The sequence below is a fragment of the Erpetoichthys calabaricus genome, chromosome 4 (assembly GCF_900747795.2).
Source record: "Erpetoichthys calabaricus chromosome 4, fErpCal1.3, whole genome shotgun sequence".
NCBI classification, from domain to species: Eukaryota; Metazoa; Chordata; class Cladistia; order Polypteriformes; family Polypteridae; genus Erpetoichthys; species Erpetoichthys calabaricus.
The window spans coordinates 38,529,296-38,548,609 of record NC_041397.2 but is presented as its reverse complement, the minus strand read 5'-3'; the positions used below and the strand labels follow the sequence as shown (position 1 = coordinate 38,548,609).

General features: G+C 37.7%; 1 protein-coding gene across 1 annotated transcript; it reads left to right on the top strand.

Moving 5' to 3' along the window:
• The first annotated feature begins 463 nt into the window (after positions 1-463).
• On the top strand, positions 464-1,456 carry LOC114651009 (olfactory receptor 4E1-like). Its single transcript, XM_028800962.2, has one exon. It carries the CDS (start codon positions 464-466, stop codon positions 1,397-1,399), a length of 936 nt encoding a protein of 311 aa, XP_028656795.2. The 3' UTR covers positions 1,400-1,456.
• Positions 1,457-19,314: the final 17,858 nt, after the last annotated feature.

Sequence of the window (19,314 nt, the reverse complement as noted above, 5' to 3'; positions counted from 1 at the left end):
GCAATGACGGAAAACTAAACCCAAACCGCATTTAACAAGCTGCTGCATATTATTCTGAGGGCAAGAAACTGAGATGCTTTGACTCCAACAACAGTAACATATGTTAACTGTAAAACTTTTAGCAAATTCATACGTTTAACAATAACTGTATTTACCTAACTAAATGTCGTACATTGCATGTTTAATCTAAACCTTCATCTGTTATACAAAGCCAACATCTCTCAGGATTGTGAGTAAACTACGTTTTCATTTTTCCAGCATCTGCAGGAAACGCTCTAAATTTTAACAATCAATCAATAAAAGAACTCTATATTGGACAAATAATTTATATGTGTTAAATAGGGTTGCATCAAGTGCAATCAAACAAATATAAAGAATCCGAAAGGTATTTTTGTTCAGTTATCCGCTTCATCTGTTGGTTGGGAACACAGAGAATTTCCTTTCTCATTTCACCCTAACCACAATGACTTTCACTGCCGAAAATGACACGTCTATTTTATACCTACAAGGATTCAATTTTCATGCTAATATGACCATCCCTCTGTTTCTTTGCTTTTTCATTATATATTTAAGTATTGTTGTTGGGAATGTTGCGGTAATACATGCGATTATTGTCAATCGAAATCTGCATGAGCCAATGTACATATTGTTGTGTAACATGTCTGTCTGTGATTTAATTGGAAGCGCAGCTTTGTTACCTAGACTGATGGCAGACTTATTCGCGGAGGTGAGACCAATCACATTTGGACTCTGCATTACTCAGGCGTTTAGTATTCATTTGTATGGCACAGCTTCCCAGTTAATATTGACCGTGATGGCTTACGACAGGTACGTTGCTATTTGTGACCCACTGCGGTACACCTCGATAATGACAAGTACAACTCTTATGAAACTGTGCTGCTTTGCGTGGGGAGGAGCGTTCATTCTAATTACCATTTTGATCGGAATAACAGCTAGGCTCCCGAGATGTGGGAAAACATTATTGGCAGTTTTTTGCAACAACTCTTCCCTATTTTCACTGTCCTGTGTAAACACAACTTTGGTTAACCTCTACGGATTGATAATAACCTATTTCCTTAGTGTTTTCTCGCTTGTAACAATCGTCTTGACATACAGTAAAATTCTCTACAGCTGCTTGTATAAAAACGACAACCGCAGCAAGCGAAAAGCCATTCACACCTGTGCTACACATTTAATTCTATATATTTTTTACGAAGTAATCTTGTTATTCAGCATAATTGTACAACGATATCCAACTGGAGATACAGAAGTGCGCAAAGCAATAGGAATATTAATAATGATAATACCACCTCTACTTAATCCACTAATTTATGGAATGAATACAAAAGAAATCCGAAGGACTGTATTTCGCATTGTGTCACATAAAATGCTGAAATAATAATCAAGCAAGAAATTTAACTTACAGATTTTTTAAACATATTAATTAGTTTGCGGTCAGATAAACACTTCTCTGTGAACAATAAAAGACCAAGAAAGTTCAACGAAGTTGAAAATGATTTTTGTTAGGAACAGTGTGGGCAAGCAACCTTATTTCAAAACATATATTTTCAGAAATATACGTCATATTAATATTTTTAATACTGCAAGAACACGAAGCTTTCCATATTATTGTAAACAAGTAATTTTACATTGAAAGTGACTGCTTACAATAAGCATTTTCATGAAATGTAATGTAATAGAAATGTAATTCCTATGCTAAATAAATAAATAAATAATGGGTTTGTGAAATAATGTTTTACATTTCTGAAAATGTAACATAAAGGTATAAAACAGGGTAGGGTGCCATTGGAAGTCGATTTTATTTGACCATTTTTAATGAGAAGTGCACTGCCTCAGTATTTTCAAAAGTTGTGTTTATGGTTTTGGAACCCTTTTGTAAATTCTTCATATTTCACTTGTAAATGTTCTTGTAGTAGTCATGTGTTTGCACCCGCATGAGCGATTGGAGCCTGTTCTTTGCATTAAATGTAGGTGAATGCAGGCTGAGTCCATAAAGACAGTTTCTAATCATGTGTGTCTGAAGAGGACAAATGAGTCTCAGGAAGGTTTTATAGTGAACACAACAGCACTCTCAAATAAAGAAGCAATTCTACTTTAATACGAACAAATTTCTTTTTCTAAATAACATTGAATGTCACAAAGTTTACAATACGTATGTATTTAGAGTTGGGAACACTTTTAAAATGCATTTCTTTTATTGCTGAACAAAATAACAAAGTTAGTAACTTAAAATATTAATCAGACAATGATCTTTTGAATGTAAGGTTATGCATACTGGTACGAGTTAAGGGGAAAACAAAATTATTGTATACTATATTTCCATTTACAATATATCAGAAAGGTACAGTTTTTATTATATGTGTACAGTGTATTATGTTTATTATTTCTGTGTATTATTAATGTACGGATTATACATTTGAACGTTTAATATTTGAATGCTCATCGTGTTTTAAGGTTGCAGCTACATTTAACTTACAGTGGTAATTTCTGTTATATAATAAGCTGTGGATGCGGAATAATTTAGCAAACGGAAAATGAAAAACAAACCTTTACTGGGCTGTAAGGGGACGCGAGGCAGGAATAATAAGACCTGTGTCCAACTTTTACTGTACTAAATATTTAGTCAAAGAAGGTTTTCGTGCAAAGTAAAATACTGAAAAATAAACATTTTAAATGTAAATGGGCCAACTCTTTTTCCCTGTGACCCTGTTCAAAATACGTGGGTTTTGAAAATGGATGAATTTCTTTCCCCTAATGTGCAAATCATCTGAGAACTGAACGCTCTTGGGAAGTGGCCAGGAGCTACATGCATCACAATTAATATTTCATCAGCCAGGTGGTGTCTTAAATATTCTACGAAAGATTGTGACGGTGCTGTAGTCGGTTCATTTCCCTTACACCAATACAACTGCCATAATGAGGAATCTGCAGTTTTTGAAGTGTACAATTTAATTATGCTGGAGTCGTATGTAGTCTTTTTTTTGGTGCTGTTGGATATACAGAGTGGATCTAAATTTATTTCTGCACTTCACGCGAACTTTACAATTTCCCTGGATTCATATTCTGAAAACCCTGTTCATTTTATACGCTAATGTTTATTGTTTCTCATCGGACCCCTGTTTTAAACTGCAGATTTCCCCAAAATGTTTAAGACCACGCCCTTTAAAGGGAAGTTGTTTTTTTTTTTGAGGTGCGCTATCACCACGAGAATACGCGATGGCAAGCCCTGCCTGCAGCCTGTCGACTCTGGTTTTCTTTCACTGTGAGAGAGAGAGAGAATCCTGAATCTTGACGATCTTCTCCCAAGCCTTCGAAAAACAGTCAAAAGAAACTAGTGGGACACTACTGCTAAGCGCTCGAGTGAGAGTCAGAGTTCGTTATCGAGAAACCGGCCCATTGCCTGCAGCGGTTGGGGTAATATCGTGATATGGTCATCTAGTGACAGCTAATGAGGAAGAAGCTATGCATGAGTTTAACTTTCAATCTAGTGACAAGATCTGAACTGATTTGGTATTCATATACATGCATTTAATTGTGCATATGCTGCGGGGTGCATTTAATCTGTCCAGTTTGGTGCAGGCAATCATAAAAGATTGAACTGCATGCAGTCTAATAGCAGAAATGTATAAAGTATTAGTTATTTACTATTGATATTTTGAAACATGCTCTGGTGGCATAGTGGCCAGTGTTAAAACCACAAATCTTTGGCCGCTGGGGTTGTGGATGGAAAAATGAGAGATGGATGTGATCTTCTTCACTTTACATCCATCCATCCATCCATCCATTTTCTAACCCGCTGAATCCGAACACAGGGTCACGGGGGTCTGCCTGAGCCAATCCCAGCCAACACAGGGCACAAGGCAGGAAACAATCCTGGGCAGGGTGCCAACCCACCGCTGGACACACAGAAACACACCCATACACCAAGCACACACTAGGGCCAATTTAGAATTGCCAATCCACTTTACATGAAGAACTGATATATTTTGTTCATTGGAAAATACTACTGGCACATTTCTAGTATTCATTGTTGATACAAGGTTTTATTCACAGTTAAGCACATTCACCGATACCAATCAATTCAGAAATAAATGGGAAGAGCATGAAAACCCTATGGAGACCCTGGCACTGTAAGGCAAGAATGACAGCAACATATCACTTATTAAAACATCTGTACCAAACTTGCTGAATTTTAACCTGATTAAAACTAAGTGTATGTCTATATGGTCTGTTCAGTTCTTGTCACTTAATTGCAAGCTACATTAACTTTAACTCTACCTTAATAGACTTGACACCAGTATGTTTTCACTGTAAAAAGTTTGTGACTTAGAAATAAATAAATAATCTGTCTGCCTGAAAATCTTAAATAATGTCAACTTCTAAATAAAACTTGGTGTAATGTAGTTGTTTTTACTCAAAACAATTATTTGGATGAATTAGTTCAAAAACGTTTTCTTCGATGACCAAATATCTATTTTTGTATGCAGCCAACACTAACAGTTAGTTGGAATGAGTATTTATTTATTTATAAAGCACTTTAAAAACAACATCAAGGCTGATCAATAAAAACCCAACATATCAGACAAACAATAACCAAAGGGTAAAAGAAACAGCAACACATAAGCACATAAGAGCTGAAGAGATTCATAATAAAAAGTACACAGATAGTCAACCTATCATACTGGGTTAAAGGCCAGGGAGTAAAAGTGTGTTTTAAAATAAGATTTAAAGACAGCAAGTGAAGGAGCCTGCCTAACATGCAATGGAAAATCGTTCCAGAGTTTTGGAGCTGCAACTGAAAAAGCCTGATCACCTTGGAGTTTGCATCGTACCTTAGGAACACGTAAATGCATCTGGTCTGCTGACCTGAGAAAGTGAGACGGTACATAAGGGTGGAGCAGTTCTGACAAATAATATGGGGAACAACCATTAAAGGATTTAAGAACAAATACAAGGATCTTAAAATGGATTCAAAAATGAACTGGAAGCCAGTGAAGGGAAGCCAAAATTGGGGTAATGTGCTCATGCTTTCTTGTGCCGGTTAAAAATCGAGCAGCGGCATTTTGCACCAGCTGTAGGTGAGCAATGTAGGCCTGGCTAATTCCAAAAAGAAGCACATTGCAGTAATCTAGACCAGAGGTTATAAAAGCATGTATCACTGTTTCAAGGTCGCATTTAGACAAAACAGGCTTGAGTTTTGACAGCCACTTCAACTGGAAAAAGCAAGATTTTACCACTGAGTGTATATTAAGAGTTGTTCTATCCATAATGGTGATTTTTCAGTTATTGATTCAAGCTATAATTTTAAGTTTACTCTATCATTGTCATTGTCATGGCTCAACATCATTTCAAATTCATTTAGGTCAACTTACATTTACCTAGTTTTATGAAAAACAATTTATCAAATTGTCAGTTATTTCAACAAGACAAGTTCCCTGTTTGCCTTAATATCTTTTTTTGAAAAAGTTTAACTGTCAAATAGCAGTTGAGTTAGCAGTTCTGGCATCATGTTTCAAATACTTCAGCAAAAATGAACAAAATGTAAAATTCAATTATCTATATTAAAGATAATTTTGCTCCACACAAATGAAAGACTTGCTATACTGCCTTCCAAATAAAATTTAAAATGAAATGTATTATTCATTTGTAACACTTTTATCTTTCTGTTTTGTGAATTGCAAATATTTTGTCACAACAAAAATACACAGCCATTGTTTGTTAAAGGCCGGGCAACGCATGCTGCAGCGGACACTCCTGCTACGCAAGCGTTGAAGTGTTTATACTTGCACGTGTACTTGCGCGTACCTCTGAAAAGGATGTTTATTGATTAAATCCAGGGATGTGTCCATTCCAGCAAGCATTGGGCACGAGTGAGAAACAATCCCTGGATGATGCCTCGGCTCATCGCAAGGTGAATACAAGCACACATACACTAGCGTCATTTTAGTGGCACCAAATCCCCAAATCTGCATATCTTTGGAAGGAAAATGGAGCACACTGAGGAAACCCAGCAGGAAAACGTGTAAACTCCAGGCAGTGAATATCAGCGACGTAACTCTCTGCAAGACAGCAGCGCTAACGCTCCGCCACTGTGTCACCCCATGTGTGTAATTATTAACAGTATTCATTATTTAAACGAAATTACTGATTTATCTGTAAAATGTAATATACAGTAATCCCTCGCTATATCGCGCTTCGCCTTTCGCGGCTTCACTCCATCGCGGATTTTATATGTAAGCATATTTAAATATATATCGCGGATTTTTCACTGCTTCGCGGGTTTCTGCGGACAATGGGTCTTTTAATTTCTGGTACATGCTTCCTCAGTTGGTTTGCCCAGTTGATTTCATACAAGGGACGCTATTGGCAGATGGCTGAGAAGCTACCCAGCTTACATTTCTCTTTCTCTTGCGCGGACTTTCTCTGATCCTGACGTAGGGGGATTGAGCAGGGGGGCTGTTGGCACACCTAGACGATACGGACGCTCGTCTAAAAATGCTGAAAGATTATCTTCACGTTTCTATCTTTTGTGCAGCTGCTTCCTGAAACGACATGCCCGGTGCTTCGCATACTTAAAAGCTCGAAGGGCACGTATTGATTTTTGCTTGAAAAACAAACTCTGTCTCTCTCTCTATCTCTTCCTGCTCCTGACGGAGGGGGTGTGAGCTGCCGCCTTCAACAGCTTTGTGCCGGTGCTTCGCATACTTAAAAGCAAACAGCCCTATTGATTTGTTTGCTTTTTTTCTCTATCTCTCTGACATCTGCTCCTGACTTGAAGAGGAAGATATGTTTGCATTCTTTTAATAGTGAGACAGAACTGTCATCTCTGTCTTGTCATGGAGCACAGTTTAAACTTTTGAAAAAGAGACAAATGTTTGTTTGCAGTGTTTGAATAACGTTCCTGTCTCTCTACAACCTCCTGTGTTTCTGCGCAAATCTGTGACCCAAGCATGACAATATAAAAATAACCATATAAACATATGTTTTCTACTTCGCAGATTTTCTTATTTCGCAGGTGGCTCTGGAACGCAACCCCCGCGATGGAGGAGGGATTACTGTACATACTTTAATGCTTTTCATCATGAAAGTGATATCAAGTATAAATCTAAGGATTCTAAATGTGCAGAGAGTTGGAATATCATACATTTAATGTGCTCAGTATGGTGATCTATTGCTGGCGATTCGCTGCTGTCAGGAGCAGAGGAAGCCCTAGAAAAAAAGATAGCACAGAAGACGGTATGTGAGAATTTTAAAATGTATCGTGTCACTGCGGGAATATGCAACGCTTGAATATTAAAGCACCACGAATACATTTGTATGTCAGCATTTTGCTTCACCACATCGAACCATTTATCAAATATCGAAGCGCGCACACCGATCTTGTAGGATCGCAAAGCGGCTTTCTGTCACATGTAGACAGTAAACAGAGACTCTGACATCACATTCCAACTTTTAGCACACTGCGTCCCCCGACTTTTTGCTGGTACTGCAACTCACGCACACATCGCATTAATTTCTGAGGACCTGCTCAGAGGACGCATCAAATGAACGCTCAGAACGCGTGGCGGCCATGATGCGGGTGCATACGCGTTCTGAGCGTGAAGTATAAATGAGCCCTAAGAGTTCTGGCTTGTTAAATTGTGCAAATTAATAACTCTAGATAATTCAATAAAATTAATGTATTGCTGAAATTTTAACCTTAATTCTGTTAATTTCAAAATAAAAAAAATAAAATACAGGCCACTGATACATTAAAGTGTATTTGTGTATTGTACAAATGTTAGTAACAAAACACACACAAAAATCTTAATTCTTTCAATGGTATATTTCAATCCAATATGACAGGAAAAACAAGTTGAACCTAATTCAGGTCAAAATGCTTCATATGACATTAGAAACTCTAACAGCAACAGAGCAGCATGCTTCAAAATAAGATAAAAACACATCAAACACACATTGATTTAACCCATTTGAGTTACGAAGTTTATTAGATTGCCTGAACAGTTTAAACTATTGGAGTTTGTTTGTAAGATCATGTACTGTTTCACTGTAGCCAATCTCTCCTATTTTCAGAACTGTACTTTCTAAAGAAATTTGAAAGTGCAACTGATCTCACAAGAATAATCAATGTTAAGTGCATAAAATAAATCGATAAGGACGGCAAAGGCATTGAATACTACAAATACTACAAGAAAACTCTGAATAAATAACTTTGGTACAAACACAAATCTTCACGGGCATCTGGACAGAGAGGTTAAACTGAAAGAAGAGTCAGAATGTCAATGTCAGTTAAATGCCTTCCTGACCAAATGAATTTAAGTTGTTTTTTGAAAGAAATGTGTTGGCTGGTCTCATTATTTTAGAGAGTTTAAAAGGCCACTATACAACTGAAAGCTCTGTCACCCATGAAAGATATGTTAGTGTGGGGCACAGTGAGGATGCCAGAATTACTGAACCTTAGTGGGTGAACAGTAACATAGTGATGGAGGAGGATACTGATGTAGTCCAGGGCAAGACCCTTTAAAGTTTCATAGGTTATTAGTAGAACTCAATCATATTTGACACGGGGAGCCAAAGAAGGCATAGCAGGATGGTTGTTATATGCTTTTTGCTCCAGGTCTGTGTAAGGACTCTTACCGAAGAGTTCTGAAAACAAATGGAGCTGTGATAACAGATTAGAAGGGGCATCTGTCAGTAAAGAGTTACAGTAGTCAATGTGGGATGCAATAAAATAATGGACAGTTTCTCTGCATTGGAAAAGGAGAGAAATGAGTGATGTAGGACAAAGTGGGCATTGCCCATTCTTCTATGTTTTAGCGGCACAACAGGCCTGTTAAGAAAGCAGATTTAATATGAATGTAGGTATCCAGCTGCACAAAAACCCTACTTGCATTCCAAATGAATGTGACTGAACTCCAGCTTGTACCAGGATCTGCTTGGACTTCATCTGATAACAAAGGTGTAAATCAGAATTGCCCTGACATCCCTGTAGAGGCCCCTGTGCAGACCTATTGAGCCAGAAGGCACAAAATGGACTCAAGCAAGGAAAAATACATTAATTCAAGGGATGACAAGTAAGATGGATGGAGGAATTTGGCTATTAAAAGACACTGTTTTTGTAACTATACCTTATTCCAATCAGAAGATTGAAGGGGAGCTAGCTGAGTTGAGAATTTCTTATAAAATTCGGCAGGGTAGCCATCGGAGCCTGCTGCTTTCCCACTCTGTAGTGAGTTTATAGCATCCAGTAAGTCTGATAGTACCAGAGGTTTATCCAATTCTTCTACATTAAGAGTATCTATTTGTGGTATCTGTAATGCATCCAGAAATACATTAGATTGTGTCTTGTCTTCTTTAATTTCAGTAGAATGGAAGGATTTATAGTAGTCTCTAAATGTGTGTATTATATTTTTATGGTCAACGATTTTGTTTCCATTTGTGCTGGTGATTGCTGGGATTGCATTGCAAACTTCTTGCTTGTGGATTTGTTGAGCTAAGATCTTATTAGCTTTCTCTCCATGTTCATAATAATGATGTCTTGATTTAAATATGAGTTGTTCAGTTTCTTTAGTTGGTAAGAGGTTGAGCTCTGAGTGCAGAGCCTGCCTTTTCCTATGAAGTGCCTCACTTGGACACCTGGCATGTTCTTGATCTATTCTAGTAATTTCGTTGATTAGCTCTGATACCTTCTTGGTTTCCAATTTATGTCTGTGGGAAGGATATGAGATACTCTGTCCTCTTAAGAAGGCCTTCAGGGTTCCTGCGGAAACCTCTGAAGATGTATTTGTCTCTAAAAAAATTGATTTGCTTGGATATAAATTCTGTACAGTTCCCGTCTGCTAATAAAAGTGGATTAAGACACCATCTGCGAGATGAGTATGTGGGACATAGTGATTTTAGCTCCAATATCAAGAGGGTATGGTCAAAAAAAACAATAGTGTCATACTTACAAGATTAAATCATAGGCAAGAAGTTGTTATCTACAAAGAAATAATCAATTCTTCAGTAGTAATGATGCAATGGTGAGTAGAAAGAAAATGCTCTTGAGTTTGGATTTAGAAATCTCCATTGGTCTAATAAGTTGTGGTCAGTTACAAACTGCGTAATTGTCTTTGCAGTTTTAGATGTCATCACCCCTATGGCAGGAGACCTATCTAGGTCTGGATTTAAAACACAGTTAAAGTCCCCATTATAATTTTATGAGTGTTCACATTGGGAATGGATGCAAATACATTTTGCACGAATTCCCTATCATCAACATTGGGTGCATAAATATTTATCAAAATCACTTTACAGTTAAATAAATTACCCATGACAATCACATATCTCCCTTCAGGATCAGATATTGCATCTGATACTACAAAAGAGACTGTTCTATGTATAAGAATTCCCACACCTCTAGTTTTCTTTGTGAGCTGGAATGGAACAATTGGCCAGTCCAGTCTTTGTGCAGCTGAAAGTGATCCTTTCTTTCTCTTTAATTTGTGATTCAGGCCTTTAACATTCCAGCTCACAAAGTTAACTGCCTGGTCTTGGAGACATTGCTTCTGAACTTTTGTTGTCAGTTTGTAGTCTTAACTGAAAATAAGGCAGCTTTGACCTTAATTTCCGATTTTCCCAGGAGTTTTGGCCATGAAGCCTATTGTTACGTAGGCACTTATAATTATAACGATTAAAAGGATAGATTAGAGATAGCTTGCTCTCTTTCTCTCCCCCACCCCTCCATTTTGCCTCTCCACTTGGGGCGGGACCACATTTCCTAAAGTCCCAGTCCTCTGACATACCTAAAGACAGAGCATGTCCAAAACAAAACAAGCCTCCCAGTAGCAGCATATGAGGAATAAAGTTGAGATATCTATTGGCAATACAGTCCAATTACTATAAACATAAAATATAATCTTCAACAATCTTGAGATAGTAAAATAGTAAACCCAGGGAATGGTGTTAAAAAGTGGCCTTGGAAATGTATAGTAAACCCTAATACAATAACAATAACAATAAACCTATGGCATGGTGTTAAACAGTCTCCTTTGGAAGAGAGAAAAAAATATAAATTTCTTCCACACATACATACATATATGCATATAATTGTAATTAAAGCATAAACAAAAAATGGCCGAGAAGGGAAAGGGATGTATAAATACTGTATCAGAATCATTGCAAGTGGATCAAACAGAGGCAAGATCTTCTTTGCCATGCTATGGCAGGATGCGACTCACGATCGTATTTCAAAAAAATGTCGGAATCAATTTTCTTAACTCTTTTTCTACTTCGTCCGTAGAGGTATAGATGTAATGCTTGTCTTGAATATTCACTTTCAGTTTGTCATGGTACAAGAGGCTGTATATGATCTTGGCTTTCCATAAGCGCTGTTTAATGTTGTTAAAAACGGCATGTTTAGCAGCTGTTGAGGGTGAGAAATCCAGGAAAATACAAATGTGGTTATCTTCAAATGTAATCTCTTGTTTCTTTCTGAGAAGTCACATTACATGTAATTTAAATTGTAATTTTTCGAAGCGCACAATAAGACTCCTAAGTTTAGAGGTATTTGATCCTCGTATGCAGTAAGCTGCTGCTATCTCTGTGAATTATTTACAGTCCTCTCCAATTATTTTGGAGAATAGCTCAGCTACGAATTTCACTGGGTTTGGACTTTCACGATTCTCTGGGAGACCTTTGATTCTAATATTATTCCTTCTGCATCCATCTTCGAGTGCAGCAAGTCTTTCTCCAAGTGTTTTGCATTTGGAATTTGCAGCCGTTGCTTTCCCGTCAGCGGTAGATGCCAGGGGCCTCATGTATAAACGGTGCGTACGCACAGAAATGTTGCGTAAGAACGTTTCCACGTTCAAATCATGATATATAAAACCTACACTTGGCGTAAAGCCACGCACTTTTCCACGGTACCTCATACCCTGTTGTATGCAAGTTCTCCACTCGGTTTTGCAGACTGGTGGCACCCAGCGTCAAAGCAGTGCTACTGTTCCTGTGTGGTTACCCTTTCTTAGATCCACATCCACAACGGCGGCTTTATCAAACACACTGAAATTAACCGCATATCGTTCATAAATTTAATGCATCTGATTGTAATTAACCTGTAACAATATAATGGTCCACCAAATGGTCAAACTATTCTAAATACCATAACTGATTTAGCGTTGTTACTCTCACTGCACCCTTGCAAGTTACCGTGAGGTAATTGTACTTATGATACAGTTATAATATTGCACAACCTGAGCCACTTTATAAAGCGCGTATTTACATATGATGACGATATCATTTTTAAGATGAAATGCAGCAAAATATGTTGATTATATTATACAGATAAAACTTTAACTTTAACTACACGGTGCCGCAGCGCTAGCGAGCTTGATCTTTGTTCACCGATTCTTCCTGCCTCGCGCTGTATTCATGCTGTTGCTGGCGCGACACTGGAAGTATAGATGGATAGAATAATTAAACATTACGAAGATATTTCGATGTTCCTTAAAAGTTTTGAAGAATCGGCATTCTAAGCTTACAGATGGCTTAACGTCTATTACAGAGCTGATTGTGTGGCGATTGGGTATTTGGAGGAAGAAAAGTAAGGGCAGGAATTGGGGGCTAGTACGTTTGAAAAAGACAGTACTTCTGTAATAAAGCATTTCATTGAAGGTCGCGCATGGCGCAGCAAGCATCTTGCTGTAAGACATGAACAAGCACTGCGCCACCGTGTTCCCTGGTTTAATAACATGCTTTAACTCATATCATCATGAAAATAATATCACATATACTTCTCAGTATTTTAATTATTCAGAGAGCTGTAATATTATGAACGTAATGGATTCTGTGTCCAGTCGGAGGAAGAGCACGTAGTGATTCAGGCACATAGAGCACATACAAGATCAAATACACAACAAAGCATTTAACGTGCTACTTTAGTTACAATGAGATTTGAGAAACTAGTAAATTAAACAATTTTAAGATGAAGTTTATGATGTTCTACTTTAATGACAAAATAAACTACGTGATTAAAGTGGAAATTTCGAGATTAATGTTGACAATTCGTGCTTTTTTCACACTGTGTGCCTTTTTTTCACTGTACCCTAATAAGCTTTCATATGACACTCAGACGGTGGGCTATGAGTCGCCTTTTCATGCTGACTTTGATATGTGATAACTTCTTTTTTATTTCGGGCACAGTGCGACTTTGTGAACTTAAGCTTTCGAGTTTCTCCGACACGCTATGTCACTCGATTAACTTCCTTTTGTTGCTTATATAACTGTTTAAGCCAACAAATAGTATGTTTTTCTTTGCCTCCATTTGGTATTCACTGAAATGCTTCTATTTTTCCTCGTTCTTTTGCCATTTTTCTAATTTTAATAATGATTTTTACCACACTTGTGTTGGCAGTTATAAATAATATTTAACAAATGTGCTGACAACTGCACACTTGATGTACACAATGAACAATGTCATAATATTAGTCTTGAGCATTGATTTGTGCGCATGTGCCTGTAACCCTTGTGTTTGGGGTCTGCATTTGTGAATTTCATTGATCATATCATCAATCAGTAAGCTTTCCCTTGTAGAACTGAGAGTAAATATAAAAGCATCATCACTAGTCAATAATGTATTATGAGGATTTAACTGGCCATAACTAACCATCAGTTACAGATTTCCCTGCTGTCAGTGGATGATGGGCAGCTTTCATCAAACTTCAATGAAATGCCACACATTACTTTGGAAGATACAGCTAAATAATTTGAAAATTGGGGAGATGAATAATATGTCAACACCCCCGTGCTTGAAATTCAGTGTTACATAAATATATTTATTTTTATTAAGGTTTTTAGTAGTGATGTTTCCACATGTAGTGTTGCAGTATCTATTGTGATGAACTTCTCGATGTTAAATGCTTCATCAATAGCAAATGGGTGGCCTGCAGTAATCTTAATATACAATATATTGCCAAAGGTATTGGGACACCCCTCCAAATCATTGAATTCAGGTTTTCCAATCACTTACATGGCCACAGGTGTATAAAATCAAGCAACTATGCATGCAGACTGCTTCTACAAACATTTGTGAAAGAATGATTCACTCTCAGGAGCTCAGTCAATTCAAGCGTGGTACAGTTATAGGATGCCACCTACGTATGTAATAAGTCCATTCATAAAATTTCCTCACTACTAAGTATTCCACAGTCTACTGTTAGTGGTATTATAACAAAGTGGAAGCAATTGGGAACAACAACAACTCAGCCACAAAGTGGTAGGCCACGTAAAATCACAGAGCGGGGACAGTGTATGCTGAGGCGCACAGTGTGCAGAAGTTGCCAACTTTCTGCAGAGTCAATAGCTACAGGCCTCCAACAGCTCAAGAACAGTGCATAGAGGGCTTCACTGAATGGGTTTCCATTGCTGAGCAGCTGCATCCAAGCTTTACATCACCAAGTGCAATGCAAATGTTGGATGCAGTGGTGTAAAGCACACCGCCACTGGACTCTAGAGCAGTGGAGACATTGTCACGCTTGGGTTACAAGATTGCACAGAAGACCAGTGGAAGTTGAAGAAACTCGAATTTTTATTCAAACACTGCAAACAAACATTTATCTTTTAAAACTGTTTCAAACATGCTCCTTGAAAGAATTTACACTTCCGCTTGTCATTTAAAAGCAACCAAGGATTTCTTCTTCTTCGGAGGAATACATGCCAGGAGCACCAGAAATCAGAGAGAGAGAGAGAAGCAGAAAATCAATTTATAACCACAGAGAGAAGTCGGCACAGGCTTTTTGACAAGGCGGAGTAGCGCGCGAGAGGCAGATTACGCGACAGAGCCGGCCAGAAGGAAAAGGAGAAATGTGAAGGTATTCTGTTTATGTTTCCTAGGGGTTTCCTAGGGCTTTTTCCAGGGGCGTCTGTATCTTTTTGGGGGTAGGATTAGCTTCGCAGCTCACAACATGTATTCTGGAGTGATGAATCTCTCTCTGTTTGGCAATCCGATGGACGAGTCTGGGTTTGGTGAATGCCAGGAGAATGGTACTTGCCTGACTGCACTGTGCCAAGTGCAAAGTTTAGTGGAGGGGGGATTATGGTGTGGGGTTGTTTTTCAGGGGTTGGGCTTGGCTCATTAGTTCCAGCGAAAGAAACTCTTAAAACTTCATCATAAAAAGCCATTTGGAACAATTTCATGCTCCCAACTTTATGGGAACAGTTTGGGGAAGGACCCTTCCCGTTCCAACTTGACTGCGCACCAGTATACAAAGAAAGATCTATAAAGAAATGGATGAGCAAGTTTAGTGTGCAGGAACTTGACGGGCCTACACAGAGACTTGACCTCAACCCGACAGAACACCTTTTGAATGAATTAGTGTTGTCTGCAAGCCAGGCCTTCTCGTCCAGCTTCAGTGCCTGACCTCACAAATGCTCTCCTGGAAGAATGGTCAAAAATTTCCATAAATACACTTCTAAACCTTCTGGAAAGCCTTCCTAGAAGAGTTGAAGCTGTTATAGCTGCAACGGGTGGGCCAACTCCATATTAAAGCATATTTATTAAGAAAGGGATGTCATTAATGTTTATGTGTGTGTAAAGGCAGGCGTCCTAATACTTTTGGCAATATAGTGTATTTAGAATGTCACAGTATTGCAAAGGTTTTTAGCATGAACCAGGATTGTATCACAGGATTTGAGAATATAATATTTATATTTTACCAATAAACCTTAGCTTTTTAACTATGACATGCTACTATAATTTTGTTCTCTATTTGCATCCATTCCCAATGTGAACACTCATAAAATTATAATGGCTCGGGACTTTAATTGTGTTTTAAATCCACTCTTAGATAGGACTCCTGTGACAGGGGGGACGACATCTAACACTGCAAAGACAATTACACAGTTTGTAACTGACCACAACTTATCAGACCCCTGGAGGTTCCTTAACCCAAACTCAAGAACATATTTGTTCTACTCACCAGTGCATCATAGCTACTCAAGAATTGATTATTTTTTTATAGATAATAATTTCTTGCCAACGATTAAATTGTGCAAATACGACACAATTGTTATCTCCGACCATGCCCCTCTAGTCTTGGAGCTAAAATCATTAAGCCCCTCGCACTCACCTCGCAGATGGCGTCTTAACCCTCTTCTATTAGCAGACGAGAACTGCACAGAATTTATATCCAAACAAATCAGCTTCTTCCTAGAGACAAACACACTTTCAGAAGTTTCTGCAGGAACACTCTGGGGAAACTCTAAAGGCCTTCTTAAGAGGACAGATTATTTCATATCTTTCCCATAGAAATAAATTAGAAACCAAGAAAGCGTCAGAGCTAAAAAGCGAAATTACTAGAATAGATGAAGAACAAGCCAGGCGTCCAAGTGAAGCTCTTCATAGGAAAACGCAGGCTCTGCATACAGAACTCAACATCTTGATAACTAAAGAAACTGAACAACTTATTTATAAGTCAAGACATCATTACTATGAACACGGAGAGAAAGCTAATAAGCTTTTAGCTCAACAAATTCACAAACAAGAAGTTCGCAATGCAATTCGAGTAATCACGAACACGAATGGAGAAGAAATCATTGACCATAAAAATATAATACACACATTTAGAGATTATTATAAATCCTTATATTTTACTGAGTTCAAAGAAGACAACACACAATCTAATGCATTTCTGGATACATTACAGACACCACAAATAGATACTTTAAGTGCTGAAGAACTGGATAAACCTCTGATCCTATCAGAATTACTAGATGATATAAAGTCACTTCAAAGCGGGAAATCAGCAGGCCCTGATGGTTACCCTGTAGAATTTTATAAGAAATTCTCCACTCAGCTAGCTCCCCTCTTATTGGCAACATTTACAGAAGCTAGAGACAATCAAATTCTACCTCAAACTTTTCGTCAAGCATTAATCACCGTCTTTCCTAAACAAAATAAGGACTTGTTACAATGTGCATCATACAGACCAATTTCACTCCTGAATAATGATGTTAAGATTCTCTCAAAAATTATAGCTAGAAGGATGGAGAAAGTGCTGCCCTCAGTAATATCACAGGATCAAACTGGATTTATTAAAGGCCGACACTTATCTTCCAACCTCTGACGCCTGTTTAATGTAATATATTCACCAGCAAAGTCAAACACCCCAGAGATATTACTATCATTAGACGCAGAAAAAGCATTTGATATGATTGAATGGAATTACCTTTTCACTGCATTGGAGAAATTTGGGTTTGGCCCGAATATTTGTGCATGGATCAAACTACTGTATACCAATCCAGAAGCTTTAGTTTGTATTAACAACATTTGTTCAGACTACTTTAATCTAGAACGTGGCACCAGACAAGGATGCCCCTTGTCACCACTGCTGTTTGCAATCGCCATTGAACCACTGGCGGTTCACTGTCGAAATTCAGATATCAGATAAAGGGGATTATCAGAGAAGGACTGGAACAGAAAATTTCTCTATATGCAGATGATATGGTTTTATATATATATCAGACCCAGAAAACACTGTGCCTGCAGTTTTAACAGCACTTACAGAATTTCAATAGATATCTGGTCTCAGAATTAATCTGAATAAAAGTATACTCTTTCCAGTGAATTCACTAGCATATAATATTAGATTGGACACCCTACCTTTTACCATAGCAGATCAGGTTAAATACCTAGGGGTAAATATCACAAGTAAACATAAAGCTCTTTAGCAACAAAATTTTGCCGTCTGTATGGAAAAAATTAAGCAAGACTTGCATAGATGGTCAACCCTTCATCTCACTCTAGCCGGAAGTATTAATGTTGTTAAGATGAATATCCTTCCTAAACTTCTTTTTTTATTTCAAAACATTCCAATATATATTAATAAATCATTTTTTAAGCAATTAGATTCAACAATAACGTCATTCATTTGGAACTCAAAACACCCACGTATCCGAAGAGCAACCCTACAAAGACCTCAGGCAGAAGGTGGCATGGCTCTACCTAATTTTCAGTTTTATTACTGGGCAGAAAACATACAAGCCATAAAAACCTGGACACAAATAAATGAACATACACAGGCCTGGTCCGCAATAGAAATAAAATCCTGTAGTACTTCTTTATACTCCCTGCTCTGCGCTCCAATAAATGCAAGTTATCGCAAATATACTAATAACCCAATTGTGCTTTACTCATTAAGAATATGGAACCAACTTAGAAAACATTTTAAGATGGAAAATCTTTTATCTGTGGCACCTCTGCAAGAGAACCACCTCTTTCAACCCTCGCAAACATATCCAGTTTTTAATATCTGGAAAAGATTTGGGATTAAATTGCTCAGAGATCTTTATATAGACAATATCTTTGCATCCTTTGAACAATTACGTTCCAAATTCAACCTCCCAGCTACACATTTCTTTCACTATCTTCAAATTAGAAACTTTGTTAAACAGAAATTGCCCGATTTCCTTCATCTCGTACCCTTCCCCATGCTGGAAAAAATACTGCTCAATTTCGAGGAATTAGACACCATTTCCGCATTATATAAAATCTTATTAGAGTCCCTTCCTTTCAAAGATCCAAGAGGACATTGGGAAAAAGATCTCTTAATCAATATATCAGAAAAGGAGTTGAAGGTAGCATTGCAGAGAATTCACTCGAACTCCATATGCGCAAAGCATAGAATTATTCAACTAAAAATTATATATCGAGCTCATCTGTCTCGCTTAAAACTGTTCAAAATGTTTCCAGGGCAAGATCCAACCTGCGAATGCTGCAACCAAGCTCCTGCCTCACTGGGCCACATGTTTTGGGCCTGCACCAAATTAAGATCATTTTGGACCAAAATTATTAAGTGCCTTTCAGACAGCCTTGGTGTCACAATCCCTCCTAACCCATTAACAGCTGTGTTCGGTGTTCTTCCAGACGGACTTGAAGTGGAGAAGGACAAGCAAACGGTGATTGCATTCACTACACTTTTGGCACATAGACTTATTTTGTTAAATTGGAAGAATCCTAACTCTCCTCTGATAAGTCAGTGGGAAACCGATGTTTTATATTATTTGAAATTGGAAAAAATCAAATTCTCAGTTAGAGGATCTGTACAGAATTTTTTCAAAACCTGGCAGGATCTAATCAATAATATTTTAGAATAAGAAGAAATTATTATTTCCGCATTTCTTTCCCTTCTCCATTTTTTATTTACCTATATATATTTTTTCCTTTCTTTTGTTTATTTTTGCCCTATTAAAAAGCCCTAAGCAATTCTCCTTTGGTCATGCTCTCCTTCTCAAGGGTGGGGGTTGATTTGTCTTCAA